The 20,607-nt window shown below is 32.7% G+C and overlaps 1 protein-coding gene across 2 annotated transcripts in view; it reads left to right on the top strand.

Moving 5' to 3' along the window:
* Positions 1-20,607, top strand: part of HOMER1 (homer scaffold protein 1) — a 124,694-nt gene that overhangs the window by 59,604 nt on the left and 44,483 nt on the right. For both annotated transcript variants that reach the window (XM_030846576.2, XM_060295930.1), the window contains exon 5: positions 3,706-3,845. In XM_030846576.2, the coding sequence (XP_030702436.1) occupies positions 3,706-3,845 (140 nt within the window). The remainder of the gene's footprint in view (positions 1-3,705; positions 3,846-20,607) is intronic.

Genomic DNA, 20,607 nt, shown 5'->3' with positions numbered 1-20,607 from the left:
GTTGAGCCTGACAACTAGCATAATAGCAGAGGGCCAAGAGGATGTAAGTCCTGATGAGGTTGAAGAGCAGGTGGAAAGGGGGTGGGACAGGTTGGGAGGATAGGAGGTTGTACAGCATAAGCCCTCTTATCTGTTGGAATCAAAGCCAGTAGTTGATGAGTTAATCTAAAAAGTCAGTTGAGAGGCCCGTGCACCGCAATGAAGAGTGGCCCCTGCTTGCCACAACTAGAGAAAGCCCTTGCACAGAAACACAGCAAAAAAAATTAAAACAAAAAGATCTTTAAAAAAAAAAAGTCAGTTAATGTAAAGACTTTTTTTAAAAAAAGATTCTTTTACATTTATAAATTAAAATTCAATAATATTATGTTTCATTTGTTCACTAGTATTTTGATTTAAAGCTGAAGGCTTTTCTTTGATTGTTAATCTTTCTTACATAAATCATACCAGTAATTGATCGTCTGCAATTTCCTGAGTTTTTTTTCTTTAAGTAGAGCTAACCCTTGACACCCCATCCTCCTTCTATGGCACATACACCTGAGAGTAGACTGGTGACACCACCCTGAAGGCCTGGCCTGGAGTGAGGGCCAACCTGCTTTCTTTTCCATGTGATTCAAGATATTTCTGGAGCTTTTTGCTTTTTGCAGGAGGACTTTCTTGCCACTTCATAAATGAGTAGAGAGAATTCTTTAGCACTTTCTGAATCTTACATCATTGCTCAGATTCCTTTTTTATAGTGTGGTCACATGTGTTAGTTTTGGCTTCCTTGATACTCTCTCATATTTTAATATGCAAACTTTTTTTTCAATTTGACTGTTATTTTTCTTTTTCAGATTATTTGTTTTGGTGTGGGGTGTGAGGGAAATTTCCCAGAAACAGTGAGATGTGAATTTTATTTTCTCAAAATAAGGATGGAGAGGTGATAGAAGTTGATTAAATCTGTTTTTATTTATATTTTACACTTTTAATTTTTTTATCAACTGTGATCAAAGAATATATTATTTGATAATTTTTTCCTTAAACATTTACCATAGAAGTGGCTAGCCATATTAGTTTAGGAATCTCTTTCTAAAGAGGAATTATCCTACTTTCTCAAAAGTTTGTAGTCTAACAGATATACCTCCATGCTTTTTATTTTAATGTTTGATTTAAAGATATAAAATGCAGGTTTTATGAAAGTTAGGGTCTTTAAGGAATAACTAAAGGGGAATGTTTAGGAAATTACACAAAATTTTAACTAAAAAACAACTAGATGTTTGGAATATGTTAAATAAAACTAGTTTCGCAGTGCTATTTTTAGCCTATGTAAAATTTCTAGAAGGTTTCACACAACACTTTTGGCTACCTGTGCGGCTACCTAGTTGGAATAGTTAGAAGGCAAAGGAGTTTCATTTCCCTTATGTACTGTTGGAACTATTTCTTGTTCTCTTGAGCAAATGTTAATTTTTTTTAAACATCCTTGAAAATGAAATATGCTTTGGGCTTTTGTTTTCATTTTAGGTATAGTGTCTAGGGTAATTTCAATATGCCTTTTGTTAAATATAGCTAATAATCGAGATTTCAGAAGAAAATCTTGCTCTGTTGAGATGCTGGAATTGTTGCAACCTCTATCCCTTTCTTCCTTCTCTCCTTCTTAGCTTGTCTCTAAGAAGAGTCTACTTCAGTATCATCAACAGTTATAGCCTCCCCAACACCCATGCCTCATAATCTTTCTTATTTCACCCCAGAAGGTAATAAGAACCAGAAATCACACTACTCCTCCTCTGACTTTCTTTTAATCCTAATCTACTTTTGGCCCTCACACTCTTATCAACCAAATCTAACAAATCCTTAGTTGCTAATACTGGTTATGCCCTTTCAGGTTAACAAGGTAATTTTTTCTGTTATCATTTCCACTGAATTAGGTCTTGGCCAACTTACTGTTCAGTTGATTGGACAGTCAACCTTGATTATTTTAGTTTGGCCTTTCTTGGAGAAAAATTTTCCCAATTTATTGAAACCAAATATGAATACCTCATGGTCTCTTACTGGCTGCTTAAACTTTTTCAGGCTAATTGACATGGTCCATAATTGATCTAGAGATAGTCATTTTGGATACTGTTCCCTCAGTAGGATTTGACTTTGTTGTAAAACAAAATTTCATGTTTTCACAGTATACTACAAACTATTCATACACTGACTCTCAGTTAATAGAAACAGTAGATTCAGAGGAAAGTTTTTTTTTTTTTTTTTTTTTTCCAATACGTGGGCCTCTCACTGTTGTGGCCTCTCCCGTTGCGGAGCACAGGCTCCGGATGCACAGGCTCAGCGGCCATGGCTCACGGGCCCAGCCGCTCTGCGGCATGTGGGATCTTCCCGGACCGGGGCACGAACCCGTGTCCCCTGCATCGGTAGGCGGACTCTCAACCACTGCGCCACCAGGGAAGCCCCAGAGGAAAGATTTTAAAAGAATGAAATTAAAGGTCAAACTAGAGATTCCATTAATAATTGAAAAATAGTTAAGTGAGGATGTGGAATCAAGAAACTAGTCTTTTGATCTTTGATAGCTTGTATAATTTATAGCACTATGGTACTATTAGTTAAAATATTTAAATGTAAAATAAAACACATACAGCAATATAAAACCAGAAGCCCCAAAAAAGGAAGTTGGTCTCACCCCATTAATATCAATATTTTCCATATTTCTTTCTGGTGCTTCTTCACGTGCAATAATTTTTATGTAAAGTATATAAATTATCATAATCTAGATATCTCCTTATATTGTTCTTTTTTCTAGTTATAAGCATTTTCCTATATTACACATATTCTTATTTTTATTTGAGAGGAAATCTTATATTCTTTCAAGTTGACAAATTATGACTATCCCCAACTACTCCCCTGTTGGACACTGATGTTTTATTGTGAAGTTTTATTGGTCAGAGATTGCAAGGGGTCTGTCAAGCTGCTCTTTAAGAGTCTGGTGCTAGGACCACCCCTGGTTACCAGGGTTATCAAATGACCCCTCATTCTGACTTCTAATATCAAATTTAGATAATCTGATGATGGCAGTCATAAGAGTAGGTGTCAGGGTGACCTTTGTTTTAAATCCCATCTATTTTCCAGTGGGATAAACTAAATTTACCTTGATAGAAATAAAACAGGAAATATTGCAAAGAGAAATAATTTCATTATGAGTAGCAGGCAAGAAAAGCTGAAATACATTATATATAATGTGCTATAGAAATATTTCCAGTTACTTTTCTAAATGTCTCTTGGAATTGAAAGCTATGGCAGATCAAAAAAATTGACTTGTTGAAGATTTCGTTCCCTTTCTCTTCCTACCCTCCCAAATAAAAAATAAAATCTTCTTGCATTTTTGTCCCATCTTCTTTTTCTTCTTAAGTAATTAGTTGAATATCTTATTTTAACCAATTAATTGCTTATATAACCGAAAAGTTTTTCAGTTCTTTGAAACTACATTTCTAAATTGTGTTATGTTTACATTTTTAAATTGTATTGTTTCAGTTTTCTTGTGCGTTGCTTTGGTTTAAAATTTTTTTTCCTTCAAATTTCATTTTTACGTCTTTGACTCCAATTTCAATTGAAATAACTATATTTCATAAGTAAGCATACATCAGAGTCAGTTTTAACTTTTAGATGATCTTGTGTATTTTAACAAAAGTGTAACACTTTTTTATCCCCACTCCCTTTTTTTTTTTTTTTTTAAAGGAATCAGCAGGAGGGGATCTTCAGTCTCCTTTAACACCAGAAAGTATCAATGGGACAGATGATGAAAGAACACCTGATGTGACCCAGAACTCAGAGCCAAGGCCTGAACCGACTCAGAATGCATTGCCATTTTCACATAGGTACAAATTCAATTCAACCATCATGATTAAGTAAAATGTGTAGAAACTTACTTGGTTTCAGATAAATCTTGCAAAGTTACAACCCTGAGTGAAAATTCCAGGTCAGACTTTTTTTTTAACTGTTAACCTCAGAAAAGTTTTAATAATTTATAGTTGCTTAGATGGACTGGAGTGGACATTTCCATTACCTTTGTAGAAAAAGGGCTACTGAGCTAATTATAGTACAAATTGTTTTTCAGTGAAACAACATATTGCAAGTCTCTTTTACTTATTTCTTAACCCAGCTCCTAAAAAGCCCTCTCTGTTAACCTGGTTTCCATTTTCATGTATGTTCTTGAGGGTTATAAAAATTTTTTTAAAAAAATAGGTTTCCTATTCTGAAATTAAGCTTTGCCAGTCTTAGAGGTAATCTCACTGTATTATTTCAAAGAAGAAGACAAGTTATTGGTGTAACTTCCAGCATGGACCTGTTAATGTTAATGTCAGGTTCATTTTTGCACACCAACTAACAGGAGATAAATCTTCACATGCTTCTGAATTTTAAAGAATTTGATACTTTAAAGAGATGCACTTTATCCTAAATATGTTCAAAACCAGTTACATTAATTATTGGCCATATTGTGGTATTTTTAGGATGTAAGGAGGTCTGTGAAACTGTAAATGTAAACAAATACCTCTCAGTCATTGTCTTAAAGTTAATTTTTATCCTTCTTTGGAAACTTTTGACCTAGATAATTTTAATTAAAATTCAGAAAAAAGTTTTCCTTTGTTGTGCATCTCTTTGGACCAGTTCAAAAAGATCAAATTCTTTAGCATATTCAGAAGAATTGTGAAGTGAGATATTCCAAACTGTCTTTTTCATGAGAATTTTAATTTTGATTTTATTGGTTGAATATTAGGGGCATAGGACTAAACTTATTAGAGACTCACATTGAGGGACCTCATAGTCAAGCTGAGGAAGAAGAAGGAATTTGTTAAAGAGTTTTTTAGGAATGAATGGGGAAAAACTCTGACTATGAGGCTATTCTAATATGTTCCTAAAAATGGTAATAATTTTGCATAAAAGGGTTAGGCATATTTTAGAATTTTCATAGAGGTAATGCTTTAACTATTGCAGTATAAGTGTATTCTCTTTTCTATAGCTAAAAAATGACTGAACACATGAACATTTTTGGTTCTTCCAATCTGAAGACTATATGTTTACATTGATTTGTAAACCATACTGGTTTTTAAAATACGCAATTACTACTAAAGAGCAATGTGATTCATATGCAGTTTTAAAAATATTTGTGTTGATGGAAGCAAAAATTTCTTTCCTATTATATTTAACACGTCCAATTAATAAATAGATGTAACTACACTGAACATAATTATAAACTTGATTTCTTTGGCTAACACTTAAACAAGACGTGCATTGGATACTGTAGCATTATGAAATAAGAACTTTTGTATTTATCATTTGTAAAAGCTATTTCTAGTTTACTTTATGTACCTAAAATTTTCTGAGTGTTTATTATTTTGCTAATCCTTAGTGTTTGGAGTTATTAACTGTGATTGGTCATCTATTGATTTTCTCTGTTTTGGGGAGTCAAATAGGAGTTTACTTTCTTTGATGTGAGGTACAGCTTCTTTGACTACTGGAATATGTAGATTAGCCAGGGAGATATTTGAGTTCTGAAAATGAAATTTAACAGGTCAATTTAAGCTTTTAATTATGTTAAAGGCATTATATAATCTTACAGTTTTCTTATTATTTAAAAAACACTTCAGCATAGGATTTTAGAAGACTTATTCTCTGAACTTGTTTTTACATCAGTCAGTATCAATGAATATTCTCCTTGTTACTTGATTGAAATTAAGATTTCTACCTGAGATAGAAAATTGAGTATTTTACAGCTAATGTTAGAACCTCAAAATAACAGAGGGGACCTCAGAGGTGGTGTAATCTAGGATTTTTCAAACTGCAGTGGTTTGAAATCAACTTAGGTTATTCATGGCATTCTGAAAAAATGAAAAATAAAATGAAATAAGTAACACCAGGATAAAACCCACATTAAGAGATGAAATTGTGTTTCAGTAACATACATATTTAAGTGTGGGCTGGATTATAGGGTAAAACGTCAAAGTTCGAAAGCATGGGCCTTTGACACATCCCAGAAGTTAGGTGATTTGTCCTAGGTCATACAGTTCATTAGTAACAGCTTTAGAACTACAGCTCAGCTCTTTTGACCCTACTATGTACTGCCAGTTAGTTAATAGTGCATTTTAGTCTAATCCCCAAAACAAGCACATTGTTGTGTCAGGAAGTTAATAACTGTTTCTATTTTGGGAGAACTATATAGAAATAAGATCAGTGTTTCATTAATGAGAGACACAAAGAATATTAAAATAATTTCTATTCAAATCTGAAACTCACAAATGTTTAAACTTGATACACTATCCTTTTTTCCCATGGCAGAGAACATTTAAAATCTATGTTTTTAAGGCTTACTTATACTATTTATTTTTGTCTTTCTTCCTTAGTACTTATTTCAACAGAAAAGAATGAATAGGAAAAAAGATACTTTGCCAACATTCCTCTGTTCTGGTTGATACCATTTTATTGCTAAATTAGGAGCAAAATCACTAGAATATCTGTGTTTTTTGTTTTTTCTTTTAAAGGTGGAAGGATATAGGGAACAATGATCTAGTCAGTCAAGTTGATTGAGTTGATTGTAGTAATAGCTACTTAGCAAGCCAGCTTGTGCTCTTCTTAAAATTTAAATTGTATACCTAAATCTTATTAATTCATTAATTAACATAACAAAAGGAAACCCTGATTTTCATTTGGTCCTGAAAATTTAGTAATGTGTTTATAGTTTATTTACTCTCTGTAAACTTTATTTATTTTTTAAAAAGTATTACTTAACTTTAAAGAGAAAAGCAAGATTTGTTTGTTAGTCTTTAAACTAACACAAATTTTCAAGTATATTTGAAAGAGATAACACTACAGTGAACTCCCATGAGCACGTCTCCCAGCTTCAACATTTAGGAAAAAATGGCCAGGCTTGTTTCTTTTCTAATCCTACCCACTCTTCCACTTTTCTATTATTTTTAGAGCAAATTCCAGACATATAATTTCATCCACAAATACTTTTTTAAAATTACTTTTGAACTTTTAAAAAACTTATTTACTAAGCTAGTACAACTTTTTATATTCCATCTAACTCACTGGCATTATAGAGTTACCTTTATTTACTCTTTTCTTTGTTTTTTTAAAAATTACACTGCTGAACTAAATTGTAAAATGTATGGACTGCTCAATGCTTAAGTCAAGTGCTATATAGTACTGTGTTGTGTCCTTGTTATAAACTATGCAAAAACATTCTCATTGAATAAGTTTAGATAAATTAACACTTTTTTAGTATATTTATTTAAATGCTTTTAAAAGTCTAGAGATGTGTAAGATAGGAAGATTATGAGGATGAAAATGTTTACTAATTTCTTTGGGGAAATGGTAATAAATTTTATCTAAATTGCTATTTTTTCTTAAAAAATATTTTTTTAACCTAAATGATAATATCCTTTTGGGACTGAACAGGTGTACACTCTGACCTACTGAAGTATTCAGGGCATCCTTTGAGACTGTAGCCTTAGATTAGCTATATGGTTGACCCTTGAACAACACAGGTTTGAACTGCGAGGGTCCACTCATGAGTGGATTTCTTTCGATAGTAAATATTACAGTATTACAGAATCCGCAGTTGGTTGAATCTGTGGATGTGGAACCACGGATGCAGAGGACTACCTGTAAAGTTATGCATGGCTTTTTGTCTGCACGGAGGGTTGGCACCCCTAACTCCCTGCATTGTTCAAGGGTCATCTGTATACTAAATAAAATAACTACTATATACTATACTATATATATAAATATAGTATTTATATATATATGGAGGAAAGTTTTGTACTCTGATTCCAGGAGGGATTTGCTTCATAGCATCAGCTGTCTGGAATTTACTTGTTATTTCTTAATGAATTCTAGGATTTTTAAAAAAGATTTAAAACTATCTAAAATTCTCTTGGAAATAGTTAATTTTATAGTTTCCCAGCGCTGTCAGAATGTAATACTGAAATATAATACTGAAAACTGAAACTTTTTATTTTGTTCATTGTGAATATATGATCCTCAGATATATAGTGATATATTGATAAATAACTGCTGGTATCCTATTTTTGAGAGTTGAAAGCAGATATGTGTATACAGCAGTAGTTCGTGAAGCTATTTTTGTACTGATAAATTTTCAAAAGTTTGATTATCTTAATGGAAAATAGGCTGTTTTGAGCACTAATTATATTTAAATTCTTCTAATGTTTAGATAATGTATTCTCATGGTGCTGCTAGAATTTATGCATTTTGGGGTTTCTGCATGTATCTTCTATTCTGTTAAAGAGATTTTTTTTTCTGTCACTTTGTGTGTTTCCAACAGATATTCATTAAAGGATATGTGTAGAATCATCACTCCTTAGTAGGTTGATTTTGCTTTAAAGCAGTATAACTACAATTTTACCGTAATCTGGGTGGGTTTATTCCATTTGTATTTAATAGATTAATTTCTTCATTTATTATCAGAGCTTCCAAAAGCTACTACTTTAAAACTGTGTCTAGGGATTTTTGTAATCTCAAAAACTAAGTTTCATTGGAAAATATACACACCATTTTAGTTATATGTTAAAAAAACAAGCAGTGTTTTATCTTGAATCAAATATATTTTGTACGTGCTTTGAAGATGATACAAACAGGAAAAAACTGAATGACTATTAAGAGCTCTGGGGTACTATATTCTCCACAGCTGTGCCATTTGTCTCTCTTTTTTATGGATAGTAAGCAAAACTTATAAGATTATAGTTATGAAGTAAAATATAAATAATTTCTGTGGATAACTCTTGTTTGAATAAAACTGTGTATAAAGCTGGGGGTTGATTTCACAAGAAGTGCCTTATCATTAATAAAATTGCAGATGAAAAATTTAACTTGTAGGATTCCCCTTATTATTAGTTACAATTGACTTGAATATTGTTATTCCTCTACCATTGAACCTCAAAATTAGAATTAGTTTTAAAAAATTAATTTGAAGGCCAAGACAATTTGTGAGAGATCGCAACTAAACAATTTGGAGATGTCAGAATTTCCTGTACCATAATTGTGAACAGATAGCATTTTGTAAGAGGTGCTGTGGTAATTTGGCAGTATATATAGGTCTGCATTTTCTGGGAACTAAGAAGCAATTCATGTATTTTTGAATAAGGCACAGGAAAAAATACAGTTTAGTGACCAAGACTGTTTATTAGGTTTTTAGGTATGTATACTTAAATTTCCTATCTTAAGTTTTTAAGAACTAATTTTTATTCTATTTTAATATCTTCTAAAAGATGTTGAAGAAAATATAAAAATTTGCTAATGCATTTTGTTGGGAATTATCACTTAATATGGATTGTTTGCAAGAAGAAAAATACTATTCGTATGAGATAAGGACATTACTAACCCACCTTCAATAGGGATCGTTCCCTTGCCCTTCTTCTTCTCTGCCTTACCGTTGTAATTAATGGGAAGAATTTTCACCAGTCCATCCCTAGTGATTGTTAGTTTCTATTTTCAGGATGATTGGCTTGAAGTTAGAGGTGTGATCATTCACAGTGGAACAGATTGATCTTAGGTAAATTATGACCTTTTTCCCGTGGAGGGCTTCTAAGAATTCTTTTTTCCTTCCATTTCTGTTCTTAGAAGACCATAGTGGGGCTTCCATTGGAAGGGAGGTGTGTGATAACAGTTCTGCTCTAGGACTTAGGGAAAAATACTCTTCCTTTGGATTTGGCTTTCTATCTTTCCTCTTACTAGAATAGTAAGGGACAAGATGAAATAGTGAATGTAGGCAGAGGCCAAGCAAGTCACATAAATGTGTGAAGTTTGTGATGTGTATGACGGTATGGAATTGTGAGGTCTGTGGTAAGGTGGAATGTACACGGTTCATCTGGAGATACTAAAGTTTTTAAAAAATAAGGCCAAACAGAGAGATGAGGATTAGATGACCCATCTGGTTTCTAGCTTAGACTTTCAAAAGAAATCTTTATGATTTACATATGGTTTAGCCCAAGGTAAGGATTTTAAGCAAATTCCCAGCTAGTAATATCCATTGGCATGATTATTAAATTCTTGGTGGTGGTATTTGGGAGGATATGATTTGCAAATTTGGAATCCTGGATATTTGCTCTTTGTTGACATATTACTCTGATAGGTGTTATTACTACTCTCAAACACAAAAATCTGACCATGTCACTTTTCTCCTTAAAATATTTCAGTGGCATGATGTATGTAGACTAATCCATGATCATCAGATGAGGCTTCCCCAGACTCATCACTTTGTGATTCTGTAGTAGTTACTTGCATTTGCTTGTAACTACTTACAACCAAGCAACCATGCTATTGCTCATCTGCAAGTCTTTGCTCCCTCGTTTTTGCAACATTCTCCCTTCTCTTTAGAGTCGCTACATACACACACACACACACACACACACACACACACACACACACACCATACTTCCTTGCAACCCACCTCTGCCCCTCTAACTTGATCACCAACTGGTGAACCCTGGTATATCCTCATAAGGTCCAGCATCATCTCCTCCAGTAAGCTCTCTTTCATGTCCTCAGACTGAATTATGTCTCCTCTATTAAATCCCTTTTGCCTCTAAACCAACATATACAGGTTAACATTAGCTTTTCAGTGTCTCCTGGAACAAGGATTGTGCTTTATTCATTTGTATCACCGGTGCTTAGTACAGTAGACATTCATTAAACATACGAAGGAAACAATTTCCCTCACAGAAATTGAGTATATACTCTGAATGCCCTTGGTACGGTGCTTCAGTCAGCTAAAGTTACACTACAGTTTCATAAGACCTTGAAGGTAAAATGTAAAACTAGTTATATTCTTTGAAAAGCAGTCACTCTTGTCAAACTTAAGACTTGAGTTTAACTGACTTCGTCTAATTTTCTTCAAAATTTCGTAGTTTGTGTAAAGAAATGTTAAAGATAGTGTTATAAATAATAACAGTGTTATTAAGTACCTAATAATGTGAAAGATACTAAAATGTGCATTTTCAGTGTAATGGAATCATTTTTCATCCCTTTCTTGAGAATAATTTTTATTTCAGAAGCAGTACAGAGTAATTCAATGATGTAGTTTCTGTGAAATTAGGCAGTATTTATATTCTGTGTTTTTAAAACCAGTTAGAAGCAAACTGTGTTTTTAAAAATATCATCTCTTATAAAGTTCAGCACAAGTACGTACTATTTGACTCAAATAAGTGAATTTAGGGACTACAGATTTCTTGAAATTGAGAATTGTACTATGTACATTTGGCAAAAGTGAAGATGGAGACCAGCTCTTGCTTTGTGGGATAATACATTTCACAAGGAAATAAGCTGACAAGTAATTCAGTGAAACGTATTGAAAGTAGTCCTGTTCCAGGGACTGTCTTCCTCGTAGAGTATGTAAAATGTGAATACAACTAAACCATTGAAATACGTGTAAATTTTACTTTTGTTTATCAGTTTGCCATTTTCCTTTAACAGTTTAGATTAGCTGTATATTCATTGTAGACAAAATAGTTAATCTTTTTGACGCTGGCCTAAATTGAAGTCTAATTGTTGATATTAGAACTTTGGATATAGAAGGAACCTCCACTATTAATAGTCCAGCTACTTCATTTTACAGAAATGGAAGCAAGTCCAGGGAAGGAGGTATTCAGCATCACTGTTTGCTGATGGCTAGGTAAGACCAGAAAGGACTCCAGAGTCAGTGGTCATTAGGGTCCATCCTGGTTGTGGCAGCTCTCCTTCTACTAAACCCTTAAGAGGGTTTGTTTTCTGTATGACCTTTCCGATACTCGACGTCTCAGTTTTTAATCATTGTTGAACGCATATTTAGCACCACTTGCCAAATTCCCCTGCTAGAGTCTTAGCTTTCGGCTAAGCCTTGTTGAGTTGTATTGGTACAATATTAGAATTATATTGGTACCAGTATTTCTTGGTAGCCCATATTGTTTCTAGTCATTTAGGCATGTAAGAGATAAGGAATAAATGTGTTGCATAAAAAACTGTGTATGCTCTTACTGAGATGACAGAAAGGGGTAAATAAATCGGTGCAACTTGATCATTAGCATCAAAAACATACCATATGCTAGGCAGGACTAAAAAAGATACTGGTATAAAGAATAATTAGTTTACCTTTTAAATTCTAACGGGGTCTGCTTAGCTATTAATATTCCCATTAATATTGTTAATAACAGTTTTATTGAGATACGATTCACATACTAGACAATTCACCTGTTTAAAGTGTATAATTCAGTGATATCTGGTACAACCAAAATTGTACAAGAGTTTCTGCAACCATCACCACAGTCAATTTTAGAACACTTTCATTACCTCTCCCCAAAGCCTGTACCAGTTAGCAGTCACTTCCCTATTTCCCTTCACACACTTGCTGCCTCCCCCAATCCTAGGCAACCACTAGTCTACTTTCTGTCTCTGCAGATTTGTCTGTTTTGGATGTTGTGTATAAATGGAATCACATAATATGTGGTCTTTTACGACTAGTTTCTTTTACTTAGGATGTGTTTTCAAGTTTTATCTATGTTGTAGAATGTGTCAATACTTCATTTCCTTTTATTGCTGAATAATATTCTATTAACCCACTCATCAGTTGATAAACATTTGGATTGTTTCCACTTTCTGGAAGTTCCACTATTGTTATGAATAATGCTGCTGTGAGCATTTGTATACGAGTTTTTGTGTGGACATAGTTTTCAGTTCTCCACGTATATACCTAGTAGTGGAACTGCTAGGTCATATGGTAATTCTATGGTTAACCTTTGGGAGGAACTGCCAGACTGTTTTGCAAAGCAGCTGCACCATTTAAAATTCCCACCAGTGGTATATAAGTGTTCCAGTTTCTCCACATCATCATCAACACGTTATTATCTCTTTTTTATTATAGCCATCTTCATAGGTGTGATGTGGTATCTCATTGTGGTTTTGATTTGTATTTCCTTGATGGCTAATGTTGACCATCTTTTCATTTAGTTATTGTCCACTTGCATATCTTCTTTAGAGAAGTGGCTACTTAGATCCTTTGCCCATTTTTAATCGGGTTGTTTGTCTCTTTGTTGTTGAGTTGTAATTACTTATATATTCTAGATGTTAACTCCTTATCGGATAAATGATTTGCAGATATTTTCTCCAATTCTGTGGGTTGTCTTTTTCACTTTCTTGATGGTGTTCTTTGCAACACAAAAGCTGTTAATTTTAATTAAGTCCCATTTATCTTTTTTTTATTCTTTTGTTGCTTGTGCTTTTGTTGTCATATCTAAGAAACCATTGCCTAATCCATGGGCACAAAGATTTACACCTGTTTTCCTTGAGAGTTCTGTGATTTTAGCTCTTATGTTTAGATCTGGCCAATTTTGAGTATTTTTGTATATGATGTAGGATAGAGACCCAACTTTATTCTTTTGCATGTGGATATCCAGTTATCCCAGCATCATTTGTTGAAAAGACTGTTCTTTTCCCATTGAGTTCTCTTGGCATCCTTGTCAAAAATCAGTTGACCATAAATGTTTATATCTGAACTCTCAGTTCTATCCCATTGATCTATCCTCATGCCATTCTTCATTATTGTAGCTTTGTATTAAGTTTTGAAATTGGGAATGTGAGTTCTCCAATTTTATCCTTCCTTTTTTAAGATTTAAGATTATTCTGACAGTCCTGAGTCCCTAGGATTTCCATGTGATTTTTGGATCAGCTTGTGAATTTCTGTAAAGAAATCAGTTGGGATTCTGATAGGAACTCCATTGAATCTGTAGAAAAATTTGGATGGCCATCTTAATAATGTTAAGTCTGTCAATTCATGAACATGTGATGTTTTCGCACTTAGCTCTTCAATTCTTTCAATGGTGTTTAGTTTTCAGAGTATAAGTTTTGCATTTCTTTTGTTAAATTTATTCCTAAGCATTCTTTTTGATGCTGTTATTAGTGGAATTGTTTCTTAATCTTATTTTCTAATTGTCATGATGTATCTAGAAATACAGTTGATTTTGTAGAGTGATATTGTGGCCTATAAACTTGTAAAACTCATTAGTCTTAATAGTTTTTTCATAGCTTCCTTAAGATTTTCTGTATACAAAATTATGTCATCCGCAAATAGAGATAATTTTACTTCTTCCTTTCCATTCTTGATGTCTTTTATTTCATTTTCTTGACTAATTGCCCTGTCTAAAACCTTCAGTACAATGCTGAATAGAAGTGACAAGAGTGGACATCTCCTTCTTGTTCCAGATCTTAGGGGGAAAGCTTTCAGTCTTTCATTGTTAGGTTTGCTATTAGTTGTGGCTTTTCGTAGATGCTCCTTATGATGTTGAGGAAGTTCCCATATATTCCTAGCTTTTTAGTGTTTTTTCCATTAATATTTATTCTGATTGGTTAATGATTACCTCCCCTCAATTGGTAGCTTTAGGAAACTATGCTTTGACAAATGTAACCATATGCTTTCCTTACATGGAATTGTTCTTAAAAGGTAATTTTTTTAAATTAATTTTTTTATTGGAGTATAGTTGATTTACAATGTTGTGTTAGTTTCTGCTGTACAGCAAAGTGAGTCAGTTATACATATACATATATCCAATCTTTTTTAGATTCCATTCCCATATAGGTCATTACAGAGTAATGAATAGAGTTCCCTGTGCTATACAGTAGGTTCTTATTAGTTATCTATTTTATATACAGTAGTGTGTATATGTCCATCCCAATCTCCCAATTTATCCCTCCCCTGCTTCCCCCCTTGGCAACCATAAGTTTGTTTTCTACATCTGTGACTCAGTTTCTGTTTTGTATATAGGTTCATTTGTACCATTTTTGATAGTTTAAAAGGAAAAAAAAGAACTCGATTTGAGGGGAAGAATTTTCCTTATAAAACTGTCATTAATTTTTAAAAGTTTATCACTAGGCTTCAGATTTTCTATCTAAAAGTATGAAACCTTCCAGTTTTCTAGCTTTTTATCTCCAGAATATGTGAAGCAGCTTTTATAGACAGTGGGAATGGTGGTACATTTACTTCTTATCTGATTTTGTAAGTGATATAGTTGACTTTTTTCTTCATATTTTTTAATTAAGAGAAAACAACTGATTAAAATGCCCTTTTTTTAAGAAGAGAAAGAATGTAAATAGTCTTTTTTAAATGATACTGGATAAATCATGGCATTATTTCAATGAATATAAAACATGTCCTTATTAAATATGAATAGAAATACACATATTAAGTTATTCACTGCAAATAACTCTGATTTCTAGTGTAAATATTACTCTTGAAAAGACTAATCCTGCATTTTTTCCTTATTGCATTATAGAAATGTTAGCTGATGATTATTTTAAATGATCAGTTACGTGATCAGTACTTGTTTTACGCCAATAGTGTTCTACCTAGTTTACCATGAAGGAGTTGTGTTTCTGGATGCATATAGTCTAAAAGAGTTTTCAGCATAGTTGTACATTAACCTTTAAGCAACATAAGCATGTTATAATCATGCCGCAGGACATTTTAAAGCCTGCCTTTGCATACAAAGTAGAAAATTAAGTCACTAGGTAAATTTAGTCAGATTTTTTTAGTGTCATTTACCAGGGGAACCAAAGGTTTTTTTTATTAATTTAAAAATCTTACAATAAAATTTCTCCATGATACTTAATATGAAACCTTAGACACAGTTACATAGAGAGATTTCCTTCATAGCTGCTTTGGCGTCTATAACATGAGGTTTATGGAAAAGCATGTTAGCAAAAGTGACTTTAGAAAGTATATATGATCCTTTGGGTTAATAATTTTTTGTAATTGGATCATTTTAGGGTATGCTTTACTCACAAGGTAACTTATTATTAAAGAGACGACCTGAAGCCTCTCTGGCTCTATGAAATAATAGATTTTTTTTTCTCTAGAGATATAGAGAATGAATATTAGTAATTTGTTAAATTACAGGAAGAAACACATCATTGGGTATTATCTGAGTGCACAAACACTGCTATTGTATAGTAGCCATACCTTTTCAACTTCTTTTAAAAGGTATAGCTAAGCCATTCTGTCATTATTACATATTGTCAGAAAGTCTTAGTTTCCATAGCAAAGGAGATGTACTTTATCTTACAGGTCTCACAATCCATGGGACCTACTAGATGTCAAGCCCTTAACTAGTACTAGACATATATTACATTTTGGTTTTTTGGAGAGAAATAGGTATCTTGGGCAGAAACAATAAAGAAGAAAAATCATATACCTAAATGAACTCATTTCCCTTTCCCCCGCTTCCCACTTTAAGAAAAATTTCTGTTTGAACATTTTTTATTTTTATGGAAAAACTGGACCCCTTACTTCCTTACATCCTTATACCTGCTGGATAGGGTACTTTTACTTTTTTTGAAAGTCAGAAAAGATCAGTCGCCCAGTTTGGATTTTTTTCCTACTGCGGAAACAACCAGTTTTCCTTGGTAGATGACTTCTGTGACCACCTCTAGTTTTGGAACGTAGTGGAGTCACCATTTCCATGGAAGAAGAGGATCTGCAGTTTATCCTAATTGAAAAGATGCAAATAGACCCTGACGGAGAGAGAGTAACTGACATGGAAGAAACATGACACTTTAAAAAGACCCAGTCTTCACAGATTTAACTTTGAAGAGCCAAAAGAATTAGTACCTATAGGGAAGATACTGAAATGTATCAGTTCCTCACTATGCCTAGATAGTATTTAAAATATCTCTGAGTAGCAGAAAAAAAAATGACTTGGCATGGCATCTTGTGTTTCATTCCTTTGACAAAATGTTATTATACTTGCTCCACTTAATTTTCAGAAGTCTTAAAAGCCCTTGATGGAGAAAATTTTCTGTTTCTTAAAAATTAAAATAGCTATTATTCCTGATAAAGATAGTGAAAAAAATAAGCAACCTAATTTTCCTGGACTTCAAAGTAGAAGTGGTTCATAGATGCTGTTTCTATTAAGACTTTAATGTAGTTATTTTCCTACATGTAATCTGATACTCATTTCTTGGTCCATTTCTTTTGTTGTCATATGACAACACTTAACTCCCCACCTCACAGGGATGTTGTGAGGCAAGTTTTAAACGTTTCTAAGAAAAGTGTAGAATTTATAACTCTTGACTGTCTCTTTGTTGGTAGTTTCTACAACCATAAGATTTTATTTTAAAATTTACAAGTGCTTTCCTATAGTTATAAATGGATATTAGGTGTATTAAAATGGAAGTAAGATAATGAAGTTGTATTTGATTTATCACTGAGCATCCTTGTAAATAATTTAACTGAATGGAATGTTGCATTGATTTTTTTTCAACGAAGAGCTTTTATACAATTATAATTAAAGAAAAGCTAAAGTAAAAGTGTCTGTTTTCCCCTTTTATTTAGTTGAGATTTAATTACTCATATGTCTTAGAGAGATGAAAGGTAACCCAATTCATCAATTTCTAATGAATAGGAAATGAAAAATACAATGAAATAGATAAAATTTAAGGGAAAAAGTTATAGAGAGGTGCCCAGAATTTGGGTTTTGAGTAAAACTCTGTGTTATTAATTAGATAGAGGTGAAATTTTAGTAACATTTTCATTAAAAATAGGATTAATATAGGAATAGAGATTTGATAAGCACTTGCTTCACATCACAGCAAAAAGGGTTATAAAGGAAATTTGCCTCATTAAATAAAGGAAAAATGTTTAAATATTAGCTAAAATTCATGCCTAGAGAAAAATTATTAGCCTGCAGAATTTGATTTCATTTATACAATTTCATTTTCATAACATATTTTTGAAAGTAATTGTATAACATACTCTCTTCCACATAAATCAACCAGCCCGATTTTGCAAATCAAACTTAGATATAGTGTGTGAATTATCAGATAATGACTCCCAGAGTGAGGTTTTTAAATTGCTATCAAATGTCTACTTTATGCTGCTTTGTTTTCACTGTGTATAGTATCAAAAGACAAATCAATTCAAAGTGAATCTTTGGAGTCAGCCTTATAATCTGGCATTTGTAAACAAATAATTTAGAAAATATTTTCTAAATTACCATATTATTTAAATGTGTGTTTTATAACTTATTCTGTATGCTTTAAAAATGGGAATGGACATAGTCCTGGGTTAAGTGTGTTAGTATCAAGAAAGCATTTGAAACCAGAATACCATATTTTTTGAATGCCTCACTTTAAATAAATTTAACGGCTTTAGTTGAACTTTGTATGCTTCATTTTACCAGAGATCCTACTGCTCCCTACGGTCACATATACCACAAAATTCACTCACTCATGTTGTTTAAATTATTAGTTTCTTTAACTTGTATAGGGAGGTGACTGTTGAGGGGCCTTTCTTTGGCTAACTTGGTTTATCCCTCTTTTCAACATTTTATAATTTGCCCTCATTTAAGCATTTTATGCGTATGTTCATATCAACTACCGATATGAATCATATACATTGGTTCATAGTGTTTTCCTCTTTATCCAGTTTAATGCTGATATGTTTGAATACTGCAGGGAGAATAATATCTTGGAAATTCTAACCTCATAATAATGAGAAAAACACTGTGTAAACAGCTAGTTTGAGGATAATTATGAAATTATTTGTAAATTTTATGTGTAAGCATTAATAAAAATAAACTCCTTTAAGAATAATTCTGAACCTGGTTTCTGTTGCCCATACTGATTTTTTTTAACATCAGAAACACTGACAAGTTATCTTTTGATTAAAAAAAGTAGACAGTGCTTTCTTTTCCCCTCAAATATGATTAGCATCTAATATAGTATGTGTGTTCTAACCAGTCTATATCATAGAAAGCAAATATTAAAGTTGGTGCACATGTGCTTCAGAAATAATGAAGAAATATAACCACATTAGTCATTACCTTAACAGTATTCTTTTTCTGATGTTTAAAACTTAGAAGGGCTATCTTGTATCAGTGTCCATTTTATTATGGGAACAGTTTATAAAATACATCCTGAGCCTGACATAATTCTAGAGAGAATGATTTCCTGGGAGGAAATGTGAATAATATAATGGTTTTGTGATTATTTTGTTGGTCTCTAAAAATAAAAGATGTTCTTACCATCATATACCTCTCAAAAATAAAAAGGTGAACTTGGGTTCTTCTGGTTATGCCACCAGTAGTATTCTTTCAGGCAAATTACTTAATCACTCTGAGCTGGTTTCCTCATCTATTAAGTAAAAGCGGAGGGATGGGGGTGAGTAATGATTTATAAGGTCCTGTCTTTTGTTTATCTTGAAGTGATCCTGCCTTTAATCCAGGAAATAAGATATCCTCTTGCAGTGTTCTGTTGCTGGGCATGAGATTTAGTACTGAGTTTATAATCATTAAGAACTTTGATATGTTACTGTGCTACATAAAAAATTATACTACATAAGTCAAATTAGCCATCTCTGTCTTTAAATAGAACATTAGGAAAAAGAAGTGTCTTATGCTTTTGCATTATGTGCACACATAATTAAAATTATTTAAATTCCTTCCAGATGACACTGTGGATTCAAAATGTGTGATCCATCAGTTATTACTTTTCAATGATAATTTCATTTAAAATTAGAGTGCTAGCACAGGAGATAGCATAGTATTGTAATGTCCTGGATTGGATTATTATAATGGGATGAATTTCTGAGCTATAATACTACCTAATAACTAGACTTATAGATTGAAACCCATAATGACAAGTAAATCTTCTATACTTGGGAATGGATTTTAGCAGTATCAAATCATAAACAGCAAACTGAAAGAAACTTGCTTTATGTAGTGGCTCACTTTGAAACATGATATTAACCAATGGAAAATGGTGAGGTCGGTTATGCCGTTCTTTGAGAAAGAAAGATGTAAAAATTTAATAAGTAATATATTGCTACAGCTGGAAATAATAGTGTAGGCATTTAACACTTCAAATAGTGTTGTTTGATGTCTCATCTGTGAATCATACCTCACAGTTTAATACAACTTCTAAACTAATTTGTAGAAAGCATTGTGCCCAAAAAGGCGAGGGGAGAATAGTCCTTGCTTTTAATTCACTGAAGTTCAGTGATACCAGTTGAGGGAAAAATCATCTTTATGTTTCTTCTTCCTTTATTTTCTTCCTTAAGAGATCATCTTGTGTTTGTTTGGCTTTTTAAAAATTTTATTGGAGTATAGTCAATTTACAATGTTGTGTTAGTTTCTGCTGTACAGCAAAGTGAATCAGTTATAAATATACATATATCCAGCCTCTTTTAGATTCTTTTCCCATATAGGTCATTACAGAGTATTGAGAAGAGTTCCCTTGTGCTATACAATAGGTTATTATTACTTATCCATTTTCACCTTATAATACTTTATTTCAGTTCAGAACTCTGAATGCTAGGCTATGTGCACTATCCTTAGTGCTTCTAAAGATTAGGTGGTATGGTGTGTATGGAAGTCTATTTATTAAAGGGCCTTAGATGAGTATATACATATACTTTTTACTTTTTTTATAGTTTTATCTCTACTCATTTTATTTTATAATTGTCTCATGAGAAGAAGAACAGATACAATTTCTTCATTTTCCAGGAAAAAAAAATCTGAGGTGTAAGGAGGTTAGGGAATTTTTCTAAAATCTATAGATTTCAGAATTAGAATTTGACTCTAACCCTCCACTTCTCTGCCC

Source organism: Globicephala melas, chromosome 3 (genome assembly GCF_963455315.2).
Source record: "Globicephala melas chromosome 3, mGloMel1.2, whole genome shotgun sequence".
Taxonomy (NCBI): Eukaryota; Metazoa; Chordata; class Mammalia; order Artiodactyla; family Delphinidae; genus Globicephala; species Globicephala melas.
This window is presented reverse-complemented; position numbering and strand designations above follow the sequence as displayed.